The sequence below is a fragment of the Bufo gargarizans genome, chromosome 9 (assembly GCF_014858855.1).
Source record: "Bufo gargarizans isolate SCDJY-AF-19 chromosome 9, ASM1485885v1, whole genome shotgun sequence".
Lineage (NCBI taxonomy): Eukaryota > Metazoa > Chordata > Amphibia > Anura > Bufonidae > Bufo > Bufo gargarizans.
This window is the reverse complement of record NC_058088.1, coordinates 27,523,932-27,543,594: the sequence shown is the minus strand read 5'-3', so window position 1 is coordinate 27,543,594 and position 19,663 is coordinate 27,523,932. Positions and strand designations below refer to the sequence as shown.

At 47.3% G+C, this 19,663-nt stretch overlaps 2 protein-coding genes across 6 annotated transcripts; one reads left to right on the top strand and one right to left on the bottom strand.

Moving 5' to 3' along the window:
• Positions 1 to 4,475: 4,475 nt before the first annotated feature.
• On the bottom strand, positions 4,476 to 9,750 carry FANCF (FA complementation group F). Of its 5 annotated transcripts, none has more exons than XM_044305938.1 (2): positions 9,716 to 9,750; positions 4,476 to 7,567 (listed from the first exon to the last, which is right to left on the bottom strand). In XM_044305938.1, the coding sequence occupies exon 2, from the start codon at positions 7,548 to 7,550 to the stop codon at positions 6,507 to 6,509; it is 1,044 nt and encodes a 347-aa protein (XP_044161873.1). In that variant the 5' UTR covers positions 7,551 to 7,567; positions 9,716 to 9,750; the 3' UTR covers positions 4,476 to 6,506. The 5 variants fall into 5 exon arrangements, with proteins under 5 accessions (XP_044161873.1, XP_044161871.1, XP_044161870.1 ...); XM_044305936.1 differs by lacking the exon at positions 9,716 to 9,750 and adding an exon at positions 9,465 to 9,707 and having other exon boundaries at positions 4,476 to 7,634; XM_044305935.1 differs by lacking the exon at positions 9,716 to 9,750 and adding an exon at positions 9,465 to 9,707.
• A 96-nt stretch (positions 9,751 to 9,846) lies between these two features.
• LOC122946415 (THAP domain-containing protein 5-like) lies at positions 9,847 to 18,137 on the top strand. Its single transcript, XM_044306029.1, has 4 exons — positions 9,847 to 9,997; positions 14,211 to 14,403; positions 16,013 to 16,987; positions 17,756 to 18,137. The coding sequence occupies exons 1-4, from the start codon at positions 9,933 to 9,935 to the stop codon at positions 17,894 to 17,896; spliced, it is 1,374 nt and encodes a 457-aa protein (XP_044161964.1). The 5' UTR covers positions 9,847 to 9,932; the 3' UTR covers positions 17,897 to 18,137.
• The last annotated feature ends 1,526 nt before the right edge of the window (positions 18,138 to 19,663 follow it).

Here is a 19,663-nt window from a genome sequence, read left to right as displayed (position 1 = left end):
CTTGTGCCAGACAGCTTCCAATGAATGTAGTGAGAGCAGGCTAAAAATCAGCCTATGGGGCAGACAGGCTAATCAGGAGTGCCCGACTCACTGGAGAGCCACATCTCCAGCATTGTAAATCTGCAAAGAAAAGGGGGTTAGTCAGCACCTCCCAATATACACAACAAAACACTACATACATACACAAACACTACTCATAAAAAGTTTGGGATATTTGACTTTTAGGTGAAATTTACAGAACACATAAAAAGTTCACGCTACAAAGATATCATGAAAGTAGGGCATTTCAGTAGACACATACAATGGTGATTTCCTCATCTCAAACAATTTATTGAAACAAAAGCCAACAACAGCGGTGGGTTTACCCCCACAAAAAATGTCAATGTCTCAAAAACTTGTCATGTGGCCTTGAGCATCAATTACAGCTTGACAACAACGTCTCATGCTATTCACAAGTCGACTTATTGTCTGCTGAGGCATGGCAGCCCACTCTTCTTGACGGGCGGCCCTCAGGTCATTGAGGTTCTGAGGTACAGAGTTACGAGCCTCTACACGGCGACTCAGCTGATCCCATAGGTTTTCAATGGGCTTCAGGTCTGGAGAAAGTGCAGGCCACGCCATTTGAAGTACCCCAGTCTCCAGCAGCCGTTCGGTAATGATGCGACCTCCATGAGGTGGCGCACTGTCATCCATAAAGATGAAATTAGGCCTGTGTTGTTCATGCAGAGGCACAATGACTGGATTCATGATGTTATTCAGGTAGTATGGGCTTGTCAATGTACCATTCACAAAGTGTAGAGCAGTTTTGTATTGACTAGACAAACCTGCCCACCCTGTAACACCACCACCACCACCACCAAAGGCTCGTCTGGTGACAACAGTGGCTGATGCATAGTGCTCTCCTTGACGTTTCCAACATCGTTGACGGCCGGCATTTCTGCTCAGCGTGAATTGACTTTCATCAGTGAACAGCACTGATGCCCGTCACGATCTTGCCCGATTCCCCAGGTCGCAGTACCTGATCAGACCGGGATCAGGTACCAGCGGTCAATCGGGACAAGTACTGACACTACACACACTATCGACTTTGATCACCCTGCTTCCTACAATCTACCAGATGGCACGGGAGATCAAATTGTTGCCAGTTCCTTCTAACAACTACTAAACTTCTGAGATTCGCATTTTAAAGCAAACATCTAGCTGAAAATTAGGAACTCTAATTGCCTTAAAAAATATTGCCCGTGCTAGGTTAAATAATTGGTTTTAATAAAAATTGAAAGATGTAAAAAACAGACGCATACAAATTTACACAACAGTTTTTAACATAAAAAGGATGAAAGAAAACTGACACCTACTTTACTCACACAGAGACTTGCAGCTATCAGGTCCTGAGGCAAGACAGAAAGACACGTATCCCCATTCAATCAGATTGACCTCAAAATGGGGAACACGGTACAATCTGCTCTGTCCAATTTATAAGAATTGGTCCAGGCAGTCTGTAAACCCGCCTTTAGGGCGTGACATGGGTTTTCTGTGACTTTTATGACCGGTCAGTCACGCTGAAATCTGGTCTAAAATTGATTTCTGCCCATAACTCTACACAGGAGAATGCCTGTCCAATAATTGAGGGCTAATTTTTCAACCCTCAGTATTGGGGTCACTAAACACGGGGTGTCCATGTGATCCCAATCAGAAGAACTGATTTTCTGAGCCAGGATTTAACATAAGTGGTTGGTTTTTGTTATGTGTGGCACCGTCACCTCCTGACCGTTAAAATGGCGTACCTCGATAGTCTCTATTGAGCTGTATTTTTGAGTTATGACCGGAGTAAGATTTTTGGATTTTCCCAATGACAGCGAGGTGTGAAGAGCAGTTTGCCCCCACCCTCCGGAAGTGTGCCCCTATCATAAAGTAATAAACCCCTTTGAAGCTGTCCACTATGCAGGCATTTTTATATAAAGTGTGTCATGGAGGCCAGTGATCGTTGTCACCTCTGGGTCAGGGACTAAGAAGTTTATGGCGGTGGTCTGGTTTTGGATGTGGGGGAAGAGGGAGAGAAGGGACAGTTATTTGTTTGAATAAGGGGGAGCTCCGAGTCCCCAGAACACAGGCCAAGCACTCATGCTTAGTGTGCCACAAGGCCCTACTGGTCCCTCGTCCAGCATAGATGCTACTTGGCCCATGCAAGACAATGACACCTGTGCCTGGTGGTGTGGCCAAGATCCCGCCGGCGCACTATGATGGCCATTGTGGGCAGCAGCATCGTTCCATGCAGTGCACATGTGGCAGCGGGATCTTGGCCAGTACACTGAATGACGGAAGAGGCTTACAGGGCGCGTCAAGCAACAGGCTGGGGAGGGGTTATGTGAGAAGAACGCAGAGCGGCCTGGGCACTTACAGCCCGAACACCATCCCTGGGCACATGCAAGTCCTCTTTTACATATGAATAAAACTCAGTTTTTGCCCCCGGTGAACATCTAAACAAAAATACAAAGGTACCATTTGACTGACCTATAGTTATGCTATAGTGCTATGTAAGTGGTCTATAAGGTCAAATTGTGGTGACAGACTCCCTTTAAAAAAAGAAAAGTATTAGGAGAACTCAGTGGCCGCTCTTCATATTTGTTCTATAGAAGCATCAGTTCTTTCTGTCCAGAATATGGACAAACTGCCCTTGTAGAATGGGCCCCAAAACTCAAAGAGCGAGGACTATCTGCAGAAAAACAGGCTAGGCATATGGCGCTAACAATCCATACTTACTAGAAAGCTTATGTCCCTTAGGCTAGTTTCACACTACCGTTCGTCAGATCTGGCAGGCTGTTCTAGCATTGCCGGAAGCTACAAGGATGCCATAACTTTAATGGAGACCAGTGGAGATCCGCCTGCAACCCAGCAAATATGCCAAGAATCGGCTGGAAAAAAATACTGCTGAATTTGAGTGCAAATCTGTAATCTTTCTATCTGAGGGGAGGCTAGCTCTAGGCGGTAACCATACCTCACAATGCTTTTAATCCAAGAGCAGGCCTGGAGAAAAAAAGTCAAAGTCCCAAGAAATCTCTCGCTCTTCCTACTACCATTGTCTTTCCAATTCTTGCTCCTTCTAAACCCTCTATAGTCCTCCCTCCTATTTCTACGAAAAGGCTTTCTCGGTTTAGAAAAAATAAGGACTGGAAAGGACTTCTTATCAGAAGCTTGCTCTAACAGGTCATCTAACACCGGACCAAAGAGGTATTCTCCATGACAAGGCATACAACATAAATTAGCTCTGGACCCTGGATCGGCCGACCATGCCTCCAACAACAATGCTCTTCTGGCGGAGCTAGAAAGCGTCACTGACTGGGCATTAAAGGGGTTATGCAGAAACTAATGACGACCTATTCTCAGGATAGGTCATGATTATCACATCGCTTAACAAGCACAACACTATACGTCGTATAGCGGCTGTGCTTGGAATTGCAGCTCAGCCCAGTTGACTTGAATGGGGCTGAGCTGCAACTAGGCCATTTGACCGATGTACGATGACATCATATGGCTTAGGAAAAGGCCACAGCGCTCATGAAAAAGGCCAGACCCCTGCTGATCTGACATTGATGACCTATCCTGAGGATAGGTCATCAATATTAAATTACCAGATAACCCCTTTAAGTCATGCGCTTGACCAAAAGGTTGGTCCTCTTATTCATCAATGAGCACACCTCTGCTGGAGTTCACATGCAACCAGAGATTGGAAGTCACACAGAGCGCATCACTCCAGTTGAACCTCATCTTCCAGTAAGATGCCCCACTTCTGCCAAGCAGATCCCCACTTTCAGGTCCCATCACAGGGGGTGGTTCCCTTTTTAAAGCTTCCCATAGGTGTTCCTTTTTCCTGTCCTGGAGCTGGTCCCTCATGGTGCCATTAAGGGTATAAAGGAAAATACAGTTGTATGCATAAGATCTTATTCTCATACTTGCAAGCATGAGTTTATAAGCTATCAAAGGGGTTGACCCACCCAGCCACGCCCATCGTACTGGAGCCCAGCACTGCCTACCAGTTAGTTTATTCACTGCACTTGCCCTGACGTCATTCCTTCCAAGTGCCGTAATCTCGCGCAGTGTACACAGTAGTCTGCCCCAGTGCATTCAACTGTGCATGCGCCGGCTCCCTGCACACGTCGCTGGCACCGGAAAAGACCTTAGGATTCGGCGCAGGGAGCTGGCACATGTGCAGCTGGATCGACAAAGCCTGTGCCAGAAGTCTGCACGGGCGCAGACTACTGTGTACACTGCGCCTGCGCGAGATTACGGTGCTTGGAAGGACTGATGTCAGGGCAAGTGCAGTGAATAAATTAACTGGTAGGCGGTGCTGGGCTCCGGAACGATGGGCGTAGCCAGGCTCCAACGGATCGTGGGACAACCCCTTGGGCTCCTTATCAAGGTAATTTACATAGCAATAAAATTGCATTTTTGACGAATAAAAGACACACACAGAGCCGTAAGAGTGGGATCATTTAATGCAAAACAAGGAGACTGATGGGCACATATGAATATCTCAGTAGGGTAAATCCTGGTGACAGATTCCCTTTAAGTCATAGGGACATCATGGAAAAAGTTGGGGGATAGGTTAAGGACCAGACCCCATTTATAGGCCAAATAAGTGCCTCTGCAAAGAGCTGCTTCTGAGCGACCATGAATGACATCAGTTTAATTCAGGGATGCCCAACCTGTGGTCCTCCAGCCGTCGCAAAATTACAACTCCCAGCATGCTTGGACAGCCTTCGGCTATAAGGGCATGCTGGGAGTTGTAGTTTTGCAATAACTGGCGGGCTGCAGGATGAGCATCGCTGGTTTAATTAAAGGTATTGTATGAGATTTATGGGCTGTGTGTGGTATTGCTCACTTGGATGAGGTTGGACTGCAATGGCAGACAGAAGCCATGGACAAGGACATTTCATACAACCCTTTCTCCTCAACATAATGGCATGAGAAAGCTTTGCATGTTGTCATATTCAAGTCTAAGCTTGAGAAATACTACTGAGCTACAGGCACTCCATGCGCCACCATACGCAACCGCATCATGCCCTAGAAGCACCCGATGGAACGTGGGATTAAAAGGTTTTCTTAGAAACGGATAGCCTATCCAGAAGATAGCCTATCAATATCAGATTGGTGGGGGTTCGACACCCTGCATCCCCACCGATCAGCTGGAGACTATACAGAAAATGGAGCAATAAGCAGAAGGCTAAGTCTACTGTGTAGTGACTGTGCCAGGGTACCGCAGGTCAACTGATGGGCAGTACACGGAACCGGCATAGTGGGCTGCGCAAAACAGCAGCTCAGTGGGGGTGCCAAGTGTCGAACCACCACCAATCTGATATTAATGACCTACCTGGGAGGACAGGTCCTCATTGCCTAAGAACCAGAAAACCCCTTTAAATCTGAGACCTAACGTAGGTACACTTTAGATTTTTATGGGGGCTGTATTATGGCTGTGTACTAGAGATTCATAAAAAACTATGCATAAGGCAGAAAACTAAGAATGATCTGCTGCTGAATAGTACTAGATTATATGTAAAATGAATCAACCACAAAAGAAAAAAAATACAGAAAATAAATAAGTGCATAAGTAACAAAGTGTTCGCTAATAATTTATAAAGAACCTGACAGCTAGCTGTCAATGTAGTCATACATTTCCAGGAGGAATAACACAGGAATGGCACAATGCAGATTTCCAAGTAAAGAAGCTCCAGAACTATTATTTCATGGAGTTCTTCAATACCTCATGTCATGGACTTAAAGGAGTTTTCCTGGAGTGGATTACTGATTACTTATCCTCAGGAGCAAATTATGTCACGTTCACTGGTCACATGGCTTAGTTGCAGCTCCGCCCCATTCAAGTGAACGGGCCTGGGTTGCCATACCAAGCACATCCACTATACAATGTAAGGCGCTGTGCTTGGTATGCTGTGAGAAGGCTGCAGAGCTCACTGGAGTGCTGTAGCCTCTTAAAGGGGTCATCCAAGACTATAAAAATTTCCCCCATATGCCAGGCCCCTCACAATGAATATACTTGCCTAGCTCCCCTGCGCGGGTGAAACCATCCGGTGTTAAGGGAGGGGCAGCCAAAGGCAGGCGGGGACGAGCCCCAACAGCTGATTGGCGATTGTGTCTGGTGTAGGTGCCCCGCCAATCTGACACTGATAACCTATCCTGAAGATAGAGCATCAATATTGTACTCCTGAAACCCCTTTAAATAAAGGCCAAAAGGATTAAAAATTAAATTTTGAAAAAACACAAATATCACTTTACATCAAAATTCATTAGCATTATCCTTTTCCATGCACTTGTGACATTCTGACCCAAGACAAGTCTTACGCCCCTTGCAGACGAGCGTGAGCGGATCAGGTCCAAATGCAAACAATGCTCATGTACACAGCCACATTGAAATAAATGGGTTTCAGTGGGGCGCAATGCGTTCGCATCACGCATTGCACCCGCGTGGAATACTCGCTCGTCTGCAAGGGGCCTTACGTCTCATGTATTTCTGCCAACACATCAGTCCATATACGGATACCAGGCACATCATAATTCCCATCCTGGCATTTTAAGGCCCGAAGTTTAGTCAATATGGAGTCTTTCACAGCTGCAGGCCCTTCCATGAGATGTTTATAATGATCCAGCAGTCCTTCAAAAGATAGTCTGAAGGTGTCACTAACCCATTTCCCACAGTTTACATCTGGTTCCATACTACTCCCTAGCTTTTCCAAATGATCCATGTACTCGTGCCTGAACCTGGAGGACATGAAGCTCAACCTTGCCAGGCCCTGGCACTTTACATTCAAGAAAAAGCCAATGCGGAGGTCATCATTTGACAGAACCCAATCCAGAAGAAGATCAGATAACAGGTTCTGGTGTTCAGAGTCCAAAGCATCATTAGATAGGAGTACAGCTTCTACAAGGTGGTAGACATGTGGTTTGGAAATCCGGCCAAGAAAATGTGAGACAATAGAGGACTTCTGGTTGTCTTCTGACACCTTCAGCCTTCCCTCTAAGCTGCTTCTCAATAGTTCAGCTTGTGTCATTAGTACAGGGTTGTCCAGTGGCTCCTGCAATCCTTTGGAAGCCAATAGGGGAAGAGACAGAAGTAGTTCTGAAGCCACCTTCTGGGATATATAATGGGTTAAAGACGTGGATTCAGCACCTTTGGTATCCGAATTTCGGAGCAACTCAGTTACGTATTTGAATACAGGATCAGGAAGAGACTTGTTCTGGAGAAGAGACATACACAAGATATCTCTACCTTTACCAAGGTCATCAAACGTAATGTCATGGTAGTTTTTCATGCAACAAGAAAGCTCCTGGTTTTTTGCTGTAAGATGAGCTTCAATTGAGTTTCTAAGAGAATTATTAGCCTTGTACCGATGGTGGACATGTTCAAAATAGGTTCCCCATTCAAGGGCTCTTTGTACATGGAGGATATCCCAATCTTTGGCATGGGCACTTGGAGATAAAGCAAGCACCTCAATAAATTGGTCTAAATTGTCCAGCAATGTCTTCAATTTCCCAGCCATGGTGCTCTGATGTCCAACTAAATCATAGAAAGATGATAAGCAGAGGACAACAACGTGAGCAGATTAAGTAATCAAGTAACCAGCCTGTAAAGATGATAAATAAAAAATAAAATAAAAAAATGTGGGTCACATATAGATGACAGATGATGATGGAGTCACATATAGATGAGAGATGATGATGATGGGGGTCACATCTATATTATACAGTGCCTTGCAAAAGTATTCACCCCCTTGACTTTTTGCGTATTTTGGTACATTGTAGCCTTAAGTTCAATGTTTTGTTAATCTGAATTTTATGTGATGGATCAGAACACAATCGTCTAAGTTGGTGAAGTGAAATGGGAAAAATATAGAAATAAAACTATTGTTTAAAAATAGAAAACAGAAAATTGTCATGTGCGTATGTATTCACCCCCTTTGTTAGGAAGCCCATAAAAAGCTCTGGTGCAACCAATTATCTTCGGAAGTCACATAATGAAATTATGTCCACCTGTGTGCAATCTAAGTGTCACATGATCTGTCATTACATATACACACCTCTTTTGAAAGGCCCCAGAGGCTGCAACACCTAAGCAAGAGGCATCACTAACCAAACACTGCCATGAAGACCAAGGAACTCTCCAAACAAGTAAGGGACAATGTTGTCGAGAAATACAAGTCAGGGTTGGGTTATAATAAAATACCCAAACCATCAAATCTATCATAACCAAATGGAAGGAACATGGCACAACAGCAAACCTGCCATAAGCCGGCCGCCCCCACCAAAACTCCCGGACCGGGCAAGGAGGGCATTAATCAGAGAGGCAGCACAGAGACCTAAGGTAACCCTGGAGGAGCTGCAGAGTTCCACAGCAGAGACTGGAGTATCTGTACATAGGACGACAATAAGCCGTACGCTCCATAGAGTTGGGCTTTATAGCAGAGTGGCCAGAAGAAAGACATTACTTTCATCTAAAAACAATAAGGCATGTTGTTAGTTTGTGAAAAGGCATGTGGGAGACTCCCAAAATGTATGGAGGAAGGTGCTCTGGTCTGATGAGACTAAAACTGAACTTCTCGTCCATCAAAGAAAACGCTATGTCTGGCGCAAACCCAACACATCACATCACCCGAAGAACACCATCCCCACAGTGAGACATGGTGGTGGCAGCATTATGCTGGGGGGACTGGGAAACTGGTCAGAGTTGAGGGAAAGATGGACGGTGCTAAATACAGGGATAAACTTAAGCAGAACCTGTCCCACTCTGTGCGTGATCTTAGGGTAGGACGGAGGTTCACCTTCCAGCAGGACAATGACCCCAAACACACGGCTAAAGCAACACTTCAGTGGTTTAAGGGGAAACATCCCAGATCTCAATCCAATAGAAAATCTGTGGTCAAACTTATAGATTGCTGTTCACAAGCGCAAACCATCCAACTTGAAGGCGCTGGAGCGGTTCTGCAAGGAGGAATGGGCAAAAACCCCAGTGGTAAGATGTGAGAAGATCATAGAGACTTATCCAAAGCGACTTGGAGCTGTGATTGCCGCAAAAGGCGGCTCTACAAAGTGTTGGCTTTAGGGGGGTGAATAGTTATGCACATTGACTTTTTCTGTTATTTTGTCCTATTTGTTGTTTGCTTCACAATAAATAAACATCTTCCATGTTGTGGACACGTTATGTAAATTACATGATGCAAATCCTCAAACAATCCATGTTCATTGCAGGTTGTGAGGCACCAAAATACGAAAAAAGTCAAGGGGGGTGAATACTTTTGCAAGACACTGTAGATGATTTGGGAAGGGGGGGGGTCACATATAGATGATGATGGAGGTCCACTCCACATATAGATTATAGGTGATGGGGGGGGGGGTGTCACACACATATCACATGTGACGATGGGGAATAATACTTGGACATCACTTCCTGCTATTACCTATTTGCCATCTTGCTCACCCTGAACAGCCCCAGGAGCCGTCAGACTCAGTTGGGCTGCTCGGAGAGGCCATATTTTAGGTGAAAGGCCGAGTCAGCTGCTCTTCCGGGAGACTCCCTCACTCCACCCCGAGGCTGCGGCCTGGCCTCCTCATGCCCCGTTGTGTCCTGACGGTGACTCACGTGCTCCTCCCGCCCAGACACAACCTCCCTAAACAAACAACAACTATTGTATATACCTGGCCGCCTTACCCTCATTAAATATGTCTGCCAGGCCTGTACGCGTACGTGACCTGTCGCGTCAAAGTGACGTCACGACCACTCCTGGCTACAAATGGTAAGAGCCGAACAGGGTTTCCCTGATCCAAAATGGCCGCCGGAAGTCCGTCGTAGGCGCCGCGCAAGGTTAGCGTGTCTGGGTGACGTCATCGGACAACGGAAAACGTCATTTTTAGAGCAACAGAGAAAGATGCCGAAGAGCTGCGTGGTCCCGGAGTGTAGACGAGCGGAGACGGGCCTGGAAAGTTATTATAAGTGAGTGTGTGGGGGAAGGGGGACTGCCTGGGTAGGTGGAGGTAAGTGACCGCTTGCTGTAAGTTCACGTCCAGCAGGGTGCAGCTTGTGGTTACTGACCCGGGGCCCATGGAGTGTGTGCAGTGTGCAGTGTGCTGGTCACTGACTTCTCTTTAAACTTTGTCCGTTTATGATCTCTTATCTCTCCTTATATCTATGTCAAAATTATATATATATATTACACTGCTTTTCGTTTCCTTGCTGGTCAGACCGTCTCATCACTGTAAATCCCCGTATCGCTACGGTGCGTTGTCAGTCCCCGGTCCGCGAAGGTCTGGCTGCCATGGAGTTGACCCCACTCCATTTAATGGCTCCAGAGCAGCATGTAGCCTCGGCTTTAGGCACACGGCTGTTCCATACATTGAGGACTGCAATTTGCGGTCCCCAATGCACGGACATCTTCTGTGCGGCTGTCGTGATGGATCCAGACCCATTCAACAAGGGAATGGGTCCTCGTCCGTGATGCGTTAAGCACACGGCCAGCGCCTGCATATGACCGTATGTATTTTGTGGTCTGCAAAACATAATCCACCAAAAATACGGATAATAGAACAGTCCTATCCTTGTCCGTAATGCGGACAATAATAGGACGTTATATATTTTTTTGTAGGACGGAAATGGAATGCACACAGTCATTTTTGGCCCCATTGAAGTAGGGTTGTTGCGGGTATCGAAATTTTGATACCCAATCGATACTTTTGTCCCGGTATCGATACGATACTGGGATTTCCGTTTTTTCGATACTGGGCTGCGCTTCTGCGCAGTCTAGTATCTCTGAACATGAGCGCGCTGCTATCGGCGCTCTCATGTTCTCTCTCAGCAGCACGGGGAGAAGGAAGCTGTCCTCCCTCCCCCTGTGCTGCTGCCGCTGCCACCAATGAGAAGCGAGGGGCGGAGGAGGGGCGGCAATGAGAAGCGAGGGGCGGAGGAGGGGCGGCAATGAGAAGCGAGGGGCGGAGGAGGGGCGGCAATGAGAAGCGAGGGGCGGAGGAGGGGCGGCAATGAGAAGCGAGGGGCGGAGGAGGGGCGGCAATGAGAAGCGAGGGGCGGCAATGAGAAGAGAGGGGCGGAGGAGGGGCGGGCGCACTGCGCCACCAATGATAGGATTATTTCCACACAGAGCGGCGCCCAGCGATGCCCCAGCACTCACCATTAGTTCTGGGCGCCGCTCCGTTCGCCCGCAGTGCCCCATTACTGTCTCCTCTCCTGCTCCACATGCTGCTGATTACTATCGGAACGATGGGAGGAGACATCAGCTTCACTAGTGGGCGTTCCTTCTCCCTGCGCTGCGATTGGACAGCGCTACAGCCAGGGAGAAGGACCGCCCACTAGTGAATCTGATGTCTCCTCCCATCGCTCCGATAGTAATCAGCAGCATGTGGAGCAGGACAGGAGACAGTAATGGGGCACTGCGGGCGAACGGAGCGGCGCCCAGGACTAATGGTGAGTGCTGGGACATTGCTGGGCGCCGCTCTGTGTGGCCTGATAGTGAAAGTCTGGACTCATATACAGTAGTCAGTCTTTAACACATACAGGAGGCGGGTGCCGGCAGCAGAATCGCATTGCCGGCACCCTGCCCCTGACAGGGAGCTGCGATCAGCGGCAGTTAACTGCCGCTGATCTGCCAGTACCCGCCTCCTGTATAAAGAGGTAGTTATCATTGCCCCCCCCCCTCAACCCACCCATCCCATCCCAATAAAATCATTGGTGGCACAGTGCGCCGGCCCCTCTCAACCCCCCAGTATTAAAATCATTGGTGGCAGTGGCCACAGGGACCTCTCCCCTCCCCCTCATTGGTGGTGCAGTGGCAGCTTCTGATCGGAGCCCCAGCTGTGTAAGCCTGGGGCTCCGATCGGTTACCATGGCAGCCAGGACGCTACAGAAGCCCTGGTTGCCATGGTAACATCCCTGATGCTGTGTGCACAAAGCACAGAGCAGCAGGGACAGTGTGGAGTCCTATTCACCCTGATAGAGCTGAATAGGACAAGGGATGAAAGATCCCAGGTTCTAGCCCCTAAGGGGGAAATAGTATAAATCACCCTTTTCCCAATTTCACATATAAAATATATAAATAATAAACATATTACATCGCCACGTCAGAAAAGTCCAAACTATTAAAATATATTAAAAAAATCTAGGTGGTGAATGCCGGAACAGAAAAAATAAAATAAAAACTGCGCGATTCGCCATTTTTAAAAATGAGGAATGCACGTGGCTTTTTTTTGTTTATTTTTTTCGCGTGGTATCGAATGGTATCGAGTATCGCAATACTTTTTCATGGTATCGAAACCGAATCAAAAAATTGGTATCGCAACAACTCTACATTGAAGGGAATAGTTGTGCATACAGGCTGCAGAAGGAACGGACACGGAAACAAAACACATTCGTGTATGAGCCTTATTAGGCCTTAGTCACACGTCAGTGAATCACGGACAACACGCGTACCCATTGATTTTAATGTCTGTATTCGCACATCTGTGAATTACTCCACAGAACGTGCCCAACTCTTGTCCATGCTCTTGAAATTAAAAAAGGTTTTCCGACGCCCAGGACTGTGAGCGCCGCGGCCTTCTCTGCTCACCAAGCGCTGCGCCGTACATTGTATAGAGGCCGTGCTCAGCCCCATTCACTTCAGTGGGGCTGAGCTACTCCGGGGTCATGTGACCGATGAACTGGCCTAGGGAAAGCAGCGAGAGCTGTGCCTTCTCGAGCAGCTGATCGGCGGGGGTCCCGCGTGTCCGACTCCTACCGATCAGATACCGATGACCTATCATCATGAGGGCAGGTCATCAGTATTAAAATCTCGGAAAAGCCCTTTAATTTTCAGCTGAGCGGTGTCCATGGAATACGGATGACGCATGGAGGACACACGGATCCTTCACGGATGAACCCCTCACCATGTTTTTCTTACTGATGTCATCAGGGATGTGTGAATGAGCCCTTATGATCAGTGGTGTCTGGAGCACCTGGCGCTGCACAGTAAGGTCTGTGTAATTCCTCATTCTCCCTGTGGTGGCGCTGCAAGGGAATGAAATCCTTTCTGCCCACTTTCACCTCATTTTACAGCTGATCACTGGGGGTCCAAGCAGCATAACAACTCGTGACCGAAGCAGAGTTCAGTTCCAGGTTTTAAAGTGTTTTTCCACTTTAAAAATCAACTACCGAAGTTATTCAACTACGTCACATGCCGCTTCGCAAATAACTCATCGGAGCCCATACATTCTAATTCTGTAAGGTGACGATTCTCCGTATAGTATTAATCTGAAGTTTTGAACGAAGCGACTTTGCATATAGCATCCGACGCTCGCGTCACTCATCTCTAATCTCCCCTGACCGCAATTAAGGGAGTCCACTGAACCAGAATGTATGGAGTGGCAGGTCCAGCCTGTCTGCCGCTGCTCCATTAAAGGGGTTGTCCGGGTGCAGAGCTGAACCCGGACATGCCTCCATTTTCACCCAGGCAGCCCCTTCTCATGTTGGCATCGGAGCATCTCGTGCTCCGATGCGCTCCCTTGCCCTGCGCTAGATCGCGCAGGGCACGGGCTCTTTTGTTTACAATAAAACACTGCCGGGCGGAAGCTTCCGCCCGGCAGTGTGTTCGGTGACGTCACCGGCTCTGATGGGCAAGCTTTAGTGCTGTCCTAGCCATTTTACTGGCTAGAGCAGTGCTAAAGCCCGCCCATCAGTGCCAGTGACGTCACCGGGCTTCCTGGCAGCCCCATGGAGAGCCCGGTACGTCACCGGCACTCTTGAAAATGTCTTTGCCCTGCGCTAAAGCATCAGAGCATGAACTGCCCCAATGCTCAAGTCAGGGGGGATGCCCGGATGTAAATGGGGGGTATTTCTGGGCTCTAAACCCGGACAACCCCTTTAATTCTTTACAAGACTGCTGCCAATAGACCAGTGCACATAGGACACCCTTTCTTACAGAAAGAATGGGGTGGCACCTTGCATGCTCTACCTGGTGCGCAGGACCCCTCATCACAATGAATGGAGCCGCAGTATGCATGTTCCACCTCCCTCCATTCCCTCTAGTGCACAGGACCCCCTTTCATAGAGAAGAGTGGAGCAGCAGAAGTTTGGGTACTAAGGTCCATGGCATTTCCCACAGCTCGTTTGTCCTGCTCCATACCTCCCATGCCTCTGATTGCTCCTGTTTCCTCTGCTCCTCCAGGTTTCCTTTACATGACAAGGTGCGTCTCAAGCAATGGCTGACAAATATGAATCTGGAAAATTTCTTCCCCACGAAGAGCCTGTATCTTTGCAGCAAGCACTTCAAACAGTCTTGTTTCCAAACACGTTGGGGTGCCCGCTACCTCCGACACGACGCCGTACCCACCATTTTCTCCTCCAGCCTGGTGGCCTCGGTAGGTGTAATAGACAAGTATTCTGAGAAATAGTCTACGGTGAATGCTATGTCTGCCTCCTATAATTAAGGATTTCTCCCTCACATGGCATGTATCTACGTTTAAAGGGGTTATATCACAAATTCTAAAGGGCATCTGTCAGCAGTTTTGTACCTATGACACTGGCTGACCTGTTACATGTGCACTTGGCAGCTGAAGACATCTGTGTTGGTCCCATGTTCATATGTGCCCACACTGCTGAAAAATATCAAGTTTTAATATATGCAAATGAGACTCTAGGTGTAATGGAAACGCCCCCGTTGCTCCTAAAGGCTCCGCTCTCTGTAACTGCTGCGCCCTCTGCACTTTAATTGACTTTAGGAGAAGTTGGGGCCAGGCATGATGACCTTTTCACTGCCTGGCCCTGTTAATCGAAGTGCAGGGAGCGCAGCAGTTGCAGAGAGAGCAGAGCCTCTAGGTGTAACGGCAACACCCCCATTGCTCCTAGAGGCTCATTTGCATATATTAAAACATAATTTTTCTCAGCAATGGGGCACCAATGAACGAGGGACCAACACAGATGTCTTCAGCTGCCAAGTGCACATGTAACAGGTCAGCCGGTGTCATAGGTACAAACCTGCTGACAGATGCCCTGGAGGACTTGCTTGCTTTTCTGTGGGTGACCAGCAGCTCATCAAACACTGGCATCTTCCAAGATGCATTGCAGTTAGCTCTTGGATAGAAAATAGTCCCTCAGATATAGCCCCAGAGAGACATATATGTATGTAAGGCTAGTTTCACACTAGCGGCAGGGGACTCCGGCAGGCTGTTCCGTTGGGTAAACAGCCTGTCGGATCTGTCCTGCCGCTAGTTCGCGTGTGCTTCCGCACTGCCGCTTCGTTCCCGTTGACTATAATGGGGGCAGCATTCCAACGGCAGCGCACGGCGAGAGGCAGCCGGACTAAAAGTACTGCATGTCATACTATTAGTCCGGCTTACTCTCGCCGTGCGCTGCTTCAGGAACTTCGCCCCTATTATAGTCATTGGGGACAGAGTGTCAGTCCGGGGGCACACGTGAACTAGCGGCAGAACGGATCGGACAGGCTGTTCACCCGCTGGACTCCCCTGCCGCTAATATGAAAGTGCCCTTAAGCAAGGTCCTTCTCTGCTGTCTAGAGAGCCAGCTATATATTTCTATGAATTAAGAATTGGGAATGAATCTGTAAAAGGGGTCTGAGTCGCTTCACCTGCTTCTGAGACCACTATGCAAGCTTGGTAGTCCACCTCTGAATGCAGAAGTAGAAACAGCAGGGGGCGCCACCAGAGAGGAAAATGTAATGTACATAAAGGGCATTGCAAAGTTTTAATTGCATGTATATTATAATTATACTTCATTTGAAATGCTCTATTCTTTTCCTGGGAACACCCCTTTAATAAGCCATACCAGCACGCATGTCAAAGGCCCCCAGAGCATAGAGGCTCAGCCCCGTAGTCAGAGTTTCTATTCTCTGCCTGCATGCAGTGATCTTGGAAATGATTTACGGCGTTTATTAGCAGACTCACAACTTTCCAATATAAAGTGAATACCTTTTTATTTAGATTATTTTCTATCTCGTCTTCTGTATTTCAGAGCAAGACACAAGTGTCTAAGTCCAAAACAGTAAATTCCACGCTGAGTCTAGGAGATGAAGTCTGCCTCCCCACTGTTTCACCTTTGGTCATTGGCGAGACCCAGGTTCTTCCAGACACTTTGATGATTGCAGTAGATCCAAATTCATCCACTGGTCCGATATCCTTAGATGGAGCAGCGGTTCTGGTGAAGAACACTGACCCCACTGGAGTCATAGGTGCAGTAAATTTGGTACCACTAGTTCATTTTGTTGAGTCCTTTGATGGGTTGTCATTGGCTCTGGCGCCAAATCAAGGCTTCCAGTCTGTAGCTTTACCCATTCAGGTGACAGGAGGAAACCAGATACAACAGATTGGACCAGTTGGCTTCTTGTCTCAAGAACACATTGCAACCACAACATTACAGCAAAATTATTACGATGGCCAAGTCTTACAGTCTGTAGTCCCTGCTATTGTCCAGATGACTGGAGAGTCTAATCCTGGAAACTCAGCAGTAGAAAACATCTCCATCGAGCCCTTTTTTGAAGCCGGGTTACCCGCACCACCCCCAGCCACAATGACCACAGAGGCTGTGATGTCCTACTTAGAAACCATGCAGACAGCCACACTTGTTCCTGTCCTGCCTTCTGGTCCTCTACCACCACTGATACCTTCTCAAGAGACCATATTGTCATGCTCTGCAGCCAGCCCCATAGTCTCCACTGTTCCTATAGTGTCAAAACACAGCAAGGAGGTGTCATCTGGTCATGGGTCGCAAGTACTCGCCATGGAACCATCAAAGGGACCAGATGGGCTTGCAGAAACGTCATCCACTGCCGAACTGGTCTCTGTGGTTATGAACCTGCAGAAGAAAGTAACGACTCTTCAGCAGCGGCATCAGAAACACTGCACCAAGCTGGAGGTCATGGAAGGTGTCGTTGACCAGCTGAAGAAGGAGAACTTGATTTCAGAAGATAAACTAAACTTTTTGGACCTGGTAAGTCTACAGTGAACCTATTTGATGTATGCGTTAGGATGTGGCAGATGGTGACCATAACTGTGGGCCCCTAAAGGAGTGTCTTTTTGGGTGTTAGTTGCCAGCATAGTTTATTTAATATTTATTTTTTATATATATAATACTGTATGCCTTAAGCCTCATTCATATGTCCATGCTTAAATCCGTGAAAAGGTGGTCAGTGATGGATCTGTGTTGGGTCTTTGTGTTAACTTTTTCCTGTCAGTGTTTCACAGCATCTCTTCCTAATGATCCGTGAAACATGGATAAGCCTCTGTGGCTTTTACAGGCCAATAGACTATAATGGGCGCGATGGATCCGTGAACAAAATGGGGCGTTCATCCATACTAATAACGGACCGTGCTAACACTGATGTGTGGATAAACACATTAAAACGAATGGTGACGTGTGCTGTCCGTGGAGAACACGTGGAACATTGACGTGTGAATGAGGCTTTATGGTCCACACACAATGTGAACATGTACATCCCGTTACATAATACACTACGGTGGTCCATCAGGACGGCCATGTTCTGTTATGTCAGTGTATCCAATGCCAAGCCAATGGGGGAAGCTGCTGGTACACGTTTCGTTGGCATAAACGTAGTATTACATGGCACCGTGTAGTACGTGGGTGGTCTGGGTCCTTCAGAATGAGTAGTTTTTAGCAGTTGCTGCTCGTTTTCCTGTATAACGTCTATCGCCTAATACCAACCCTGGAGGTTTATTCTGTTCTTTTTTTTTTTTTTAGGCCCGTCTGAACTCCGCTCCTGTACAGGCAGAAGGGGCAGAGACCATTGCTATTCTCTGTGACGATGAGGACCAAGCCTTGCTGTACTCTCTGCCCTTCCAGGGTGAAAACCAGTCAATCCTACGCATCACCAAGCAGTGACCGGATGTACCCTCTTATCTTCCACCGTAATGAATTCCTTAGGTTCTCTAATCAGTGTGTTGGTCGGTGGGAGGACCTTCTTTGTCGTCATATCGGAATGATTTTGTATATGGCTTTTCATGTGAAAACGCTATTTGTATAGCTATTTTATGTTTTGCGCTCGTTTTGTCTTTGAGTGTTTCATTGCTGTAGTTCTGTCTGTAGGTTGTGGCGGACAAGACCCCATAAACTGATGACACTAGGAGCTTCCAGTGCATTGCTTTGTGATTGCTAGATACTACAGTTTGTGGGTTCTTGGACTGTGTGAGCTGTAAAATAAGTTGTTTTCCCTTTAAATGCTTAAAAAGCCCTCTAATTGTCTTAAAATAACACATTATATTCTACACTCCCCTTTCTCCAGTTCCATTCATTACCGTGCTGATCCGGTCCTCCTGCCGCTGCTTGTGGTGACCTGCTGGGATACGGCGGGTGACTTCTGCAGCAAATAGCTGTCCTCGGCGCTCTACTGCTGAGTACTGTCATTGGTTTCAGTGCCAGTGAGGTGGCGGTGTGCGGCCTGTGACCGCTGCAGCCTTTTACTGTCCTCAGCGGTAGACTGCAGTGGTCACGTTCTATCCACCGACATATCGCCTCTGCAGTTTGTAAGCAAGCAGCGGCAGGAGGACCAGACCTACGCTGGAGAAACGGGCGAGTATAACGTAACTTATGTTTCTAGTAAAAATAAAATAACATTTTGTTTCGAGTTAAAACCTAAGTACGTTCAAAATTCTGGGCTGATAAATTCTTAATCTAGCTTTATAGCACTCCCCCACTTGAGGGAGCGCCTGAGCCGAGTGTATAAATAGTATGCAATAAGCTCCCTCTAGTGGTGGCTTCATGCAGTGCAAATGTTGTGTTGTAAATCTTTCTGTGCAGGGGATTAGGACAGAAACCACACTATCGAGGTCTGCGACGCTCAGTTCAGTACCTAAGAGCATCATGGTGTTAAAAGGGTGAAATATATAGTCTGACAAGACCACAAAATCGAAGCGTTTGAGCCCAATTGACCTTGTTATAGGATAATTATTTGAATGTGCTTATACCCTTTAAAGGGTTTTTATGTAATTTATCCCTAATCATTATGTCATGAGACGTTTTACTGCCTTGTAATCTTTGTTTCAGTTTTGTTCTGCTTGATTTCCGTGAATGCGAACGGGACAATCGGCCACCGAATTGTGACCCCCCATGACAAGAGCACCTGGGAAATGAGCTGTGGGGCACTTTTTTTTTTTTAAGCCTTTGGCTGTAACCAAGATTTCCATTCACTGACAGTTTACATTTCTCAAGATCCATGCTTACTATGTATGGTATAGATGTGCAACGTTCTGCTTTCTTTATTCACCTAAAACTGGAAGAAAACTCTTAGGGTGCATTCTCACGACCGCGCTGTGTTTTTGCAGTTTGCAAATTATGGGTGCCGCCTGTGTGTTCCGGACAAGAATAGGATATGCTGTATATTTTATTTTTTTACGGAACAGCGAATGCGGACAGCGCACGGTGTGCTGTCTGCATCTTTTGTAGCCACCATTGGAATGAATGGGTCCGCAAAATTTTGGAATGGATGCGGACTTGTTTAAAGGCTCGTGTGAAGGAGCCCTAAGGCTGGGTTTACACATGTGGTTTTTGGTGCAGTCTGACTTTGGCTCAAAAACTGCATTAAAAAAACGGCTTGTGTGATTCCAGTCTAGAAATCGGTCACCGGCAACCTCTCTATCCAGATGTTTGCAT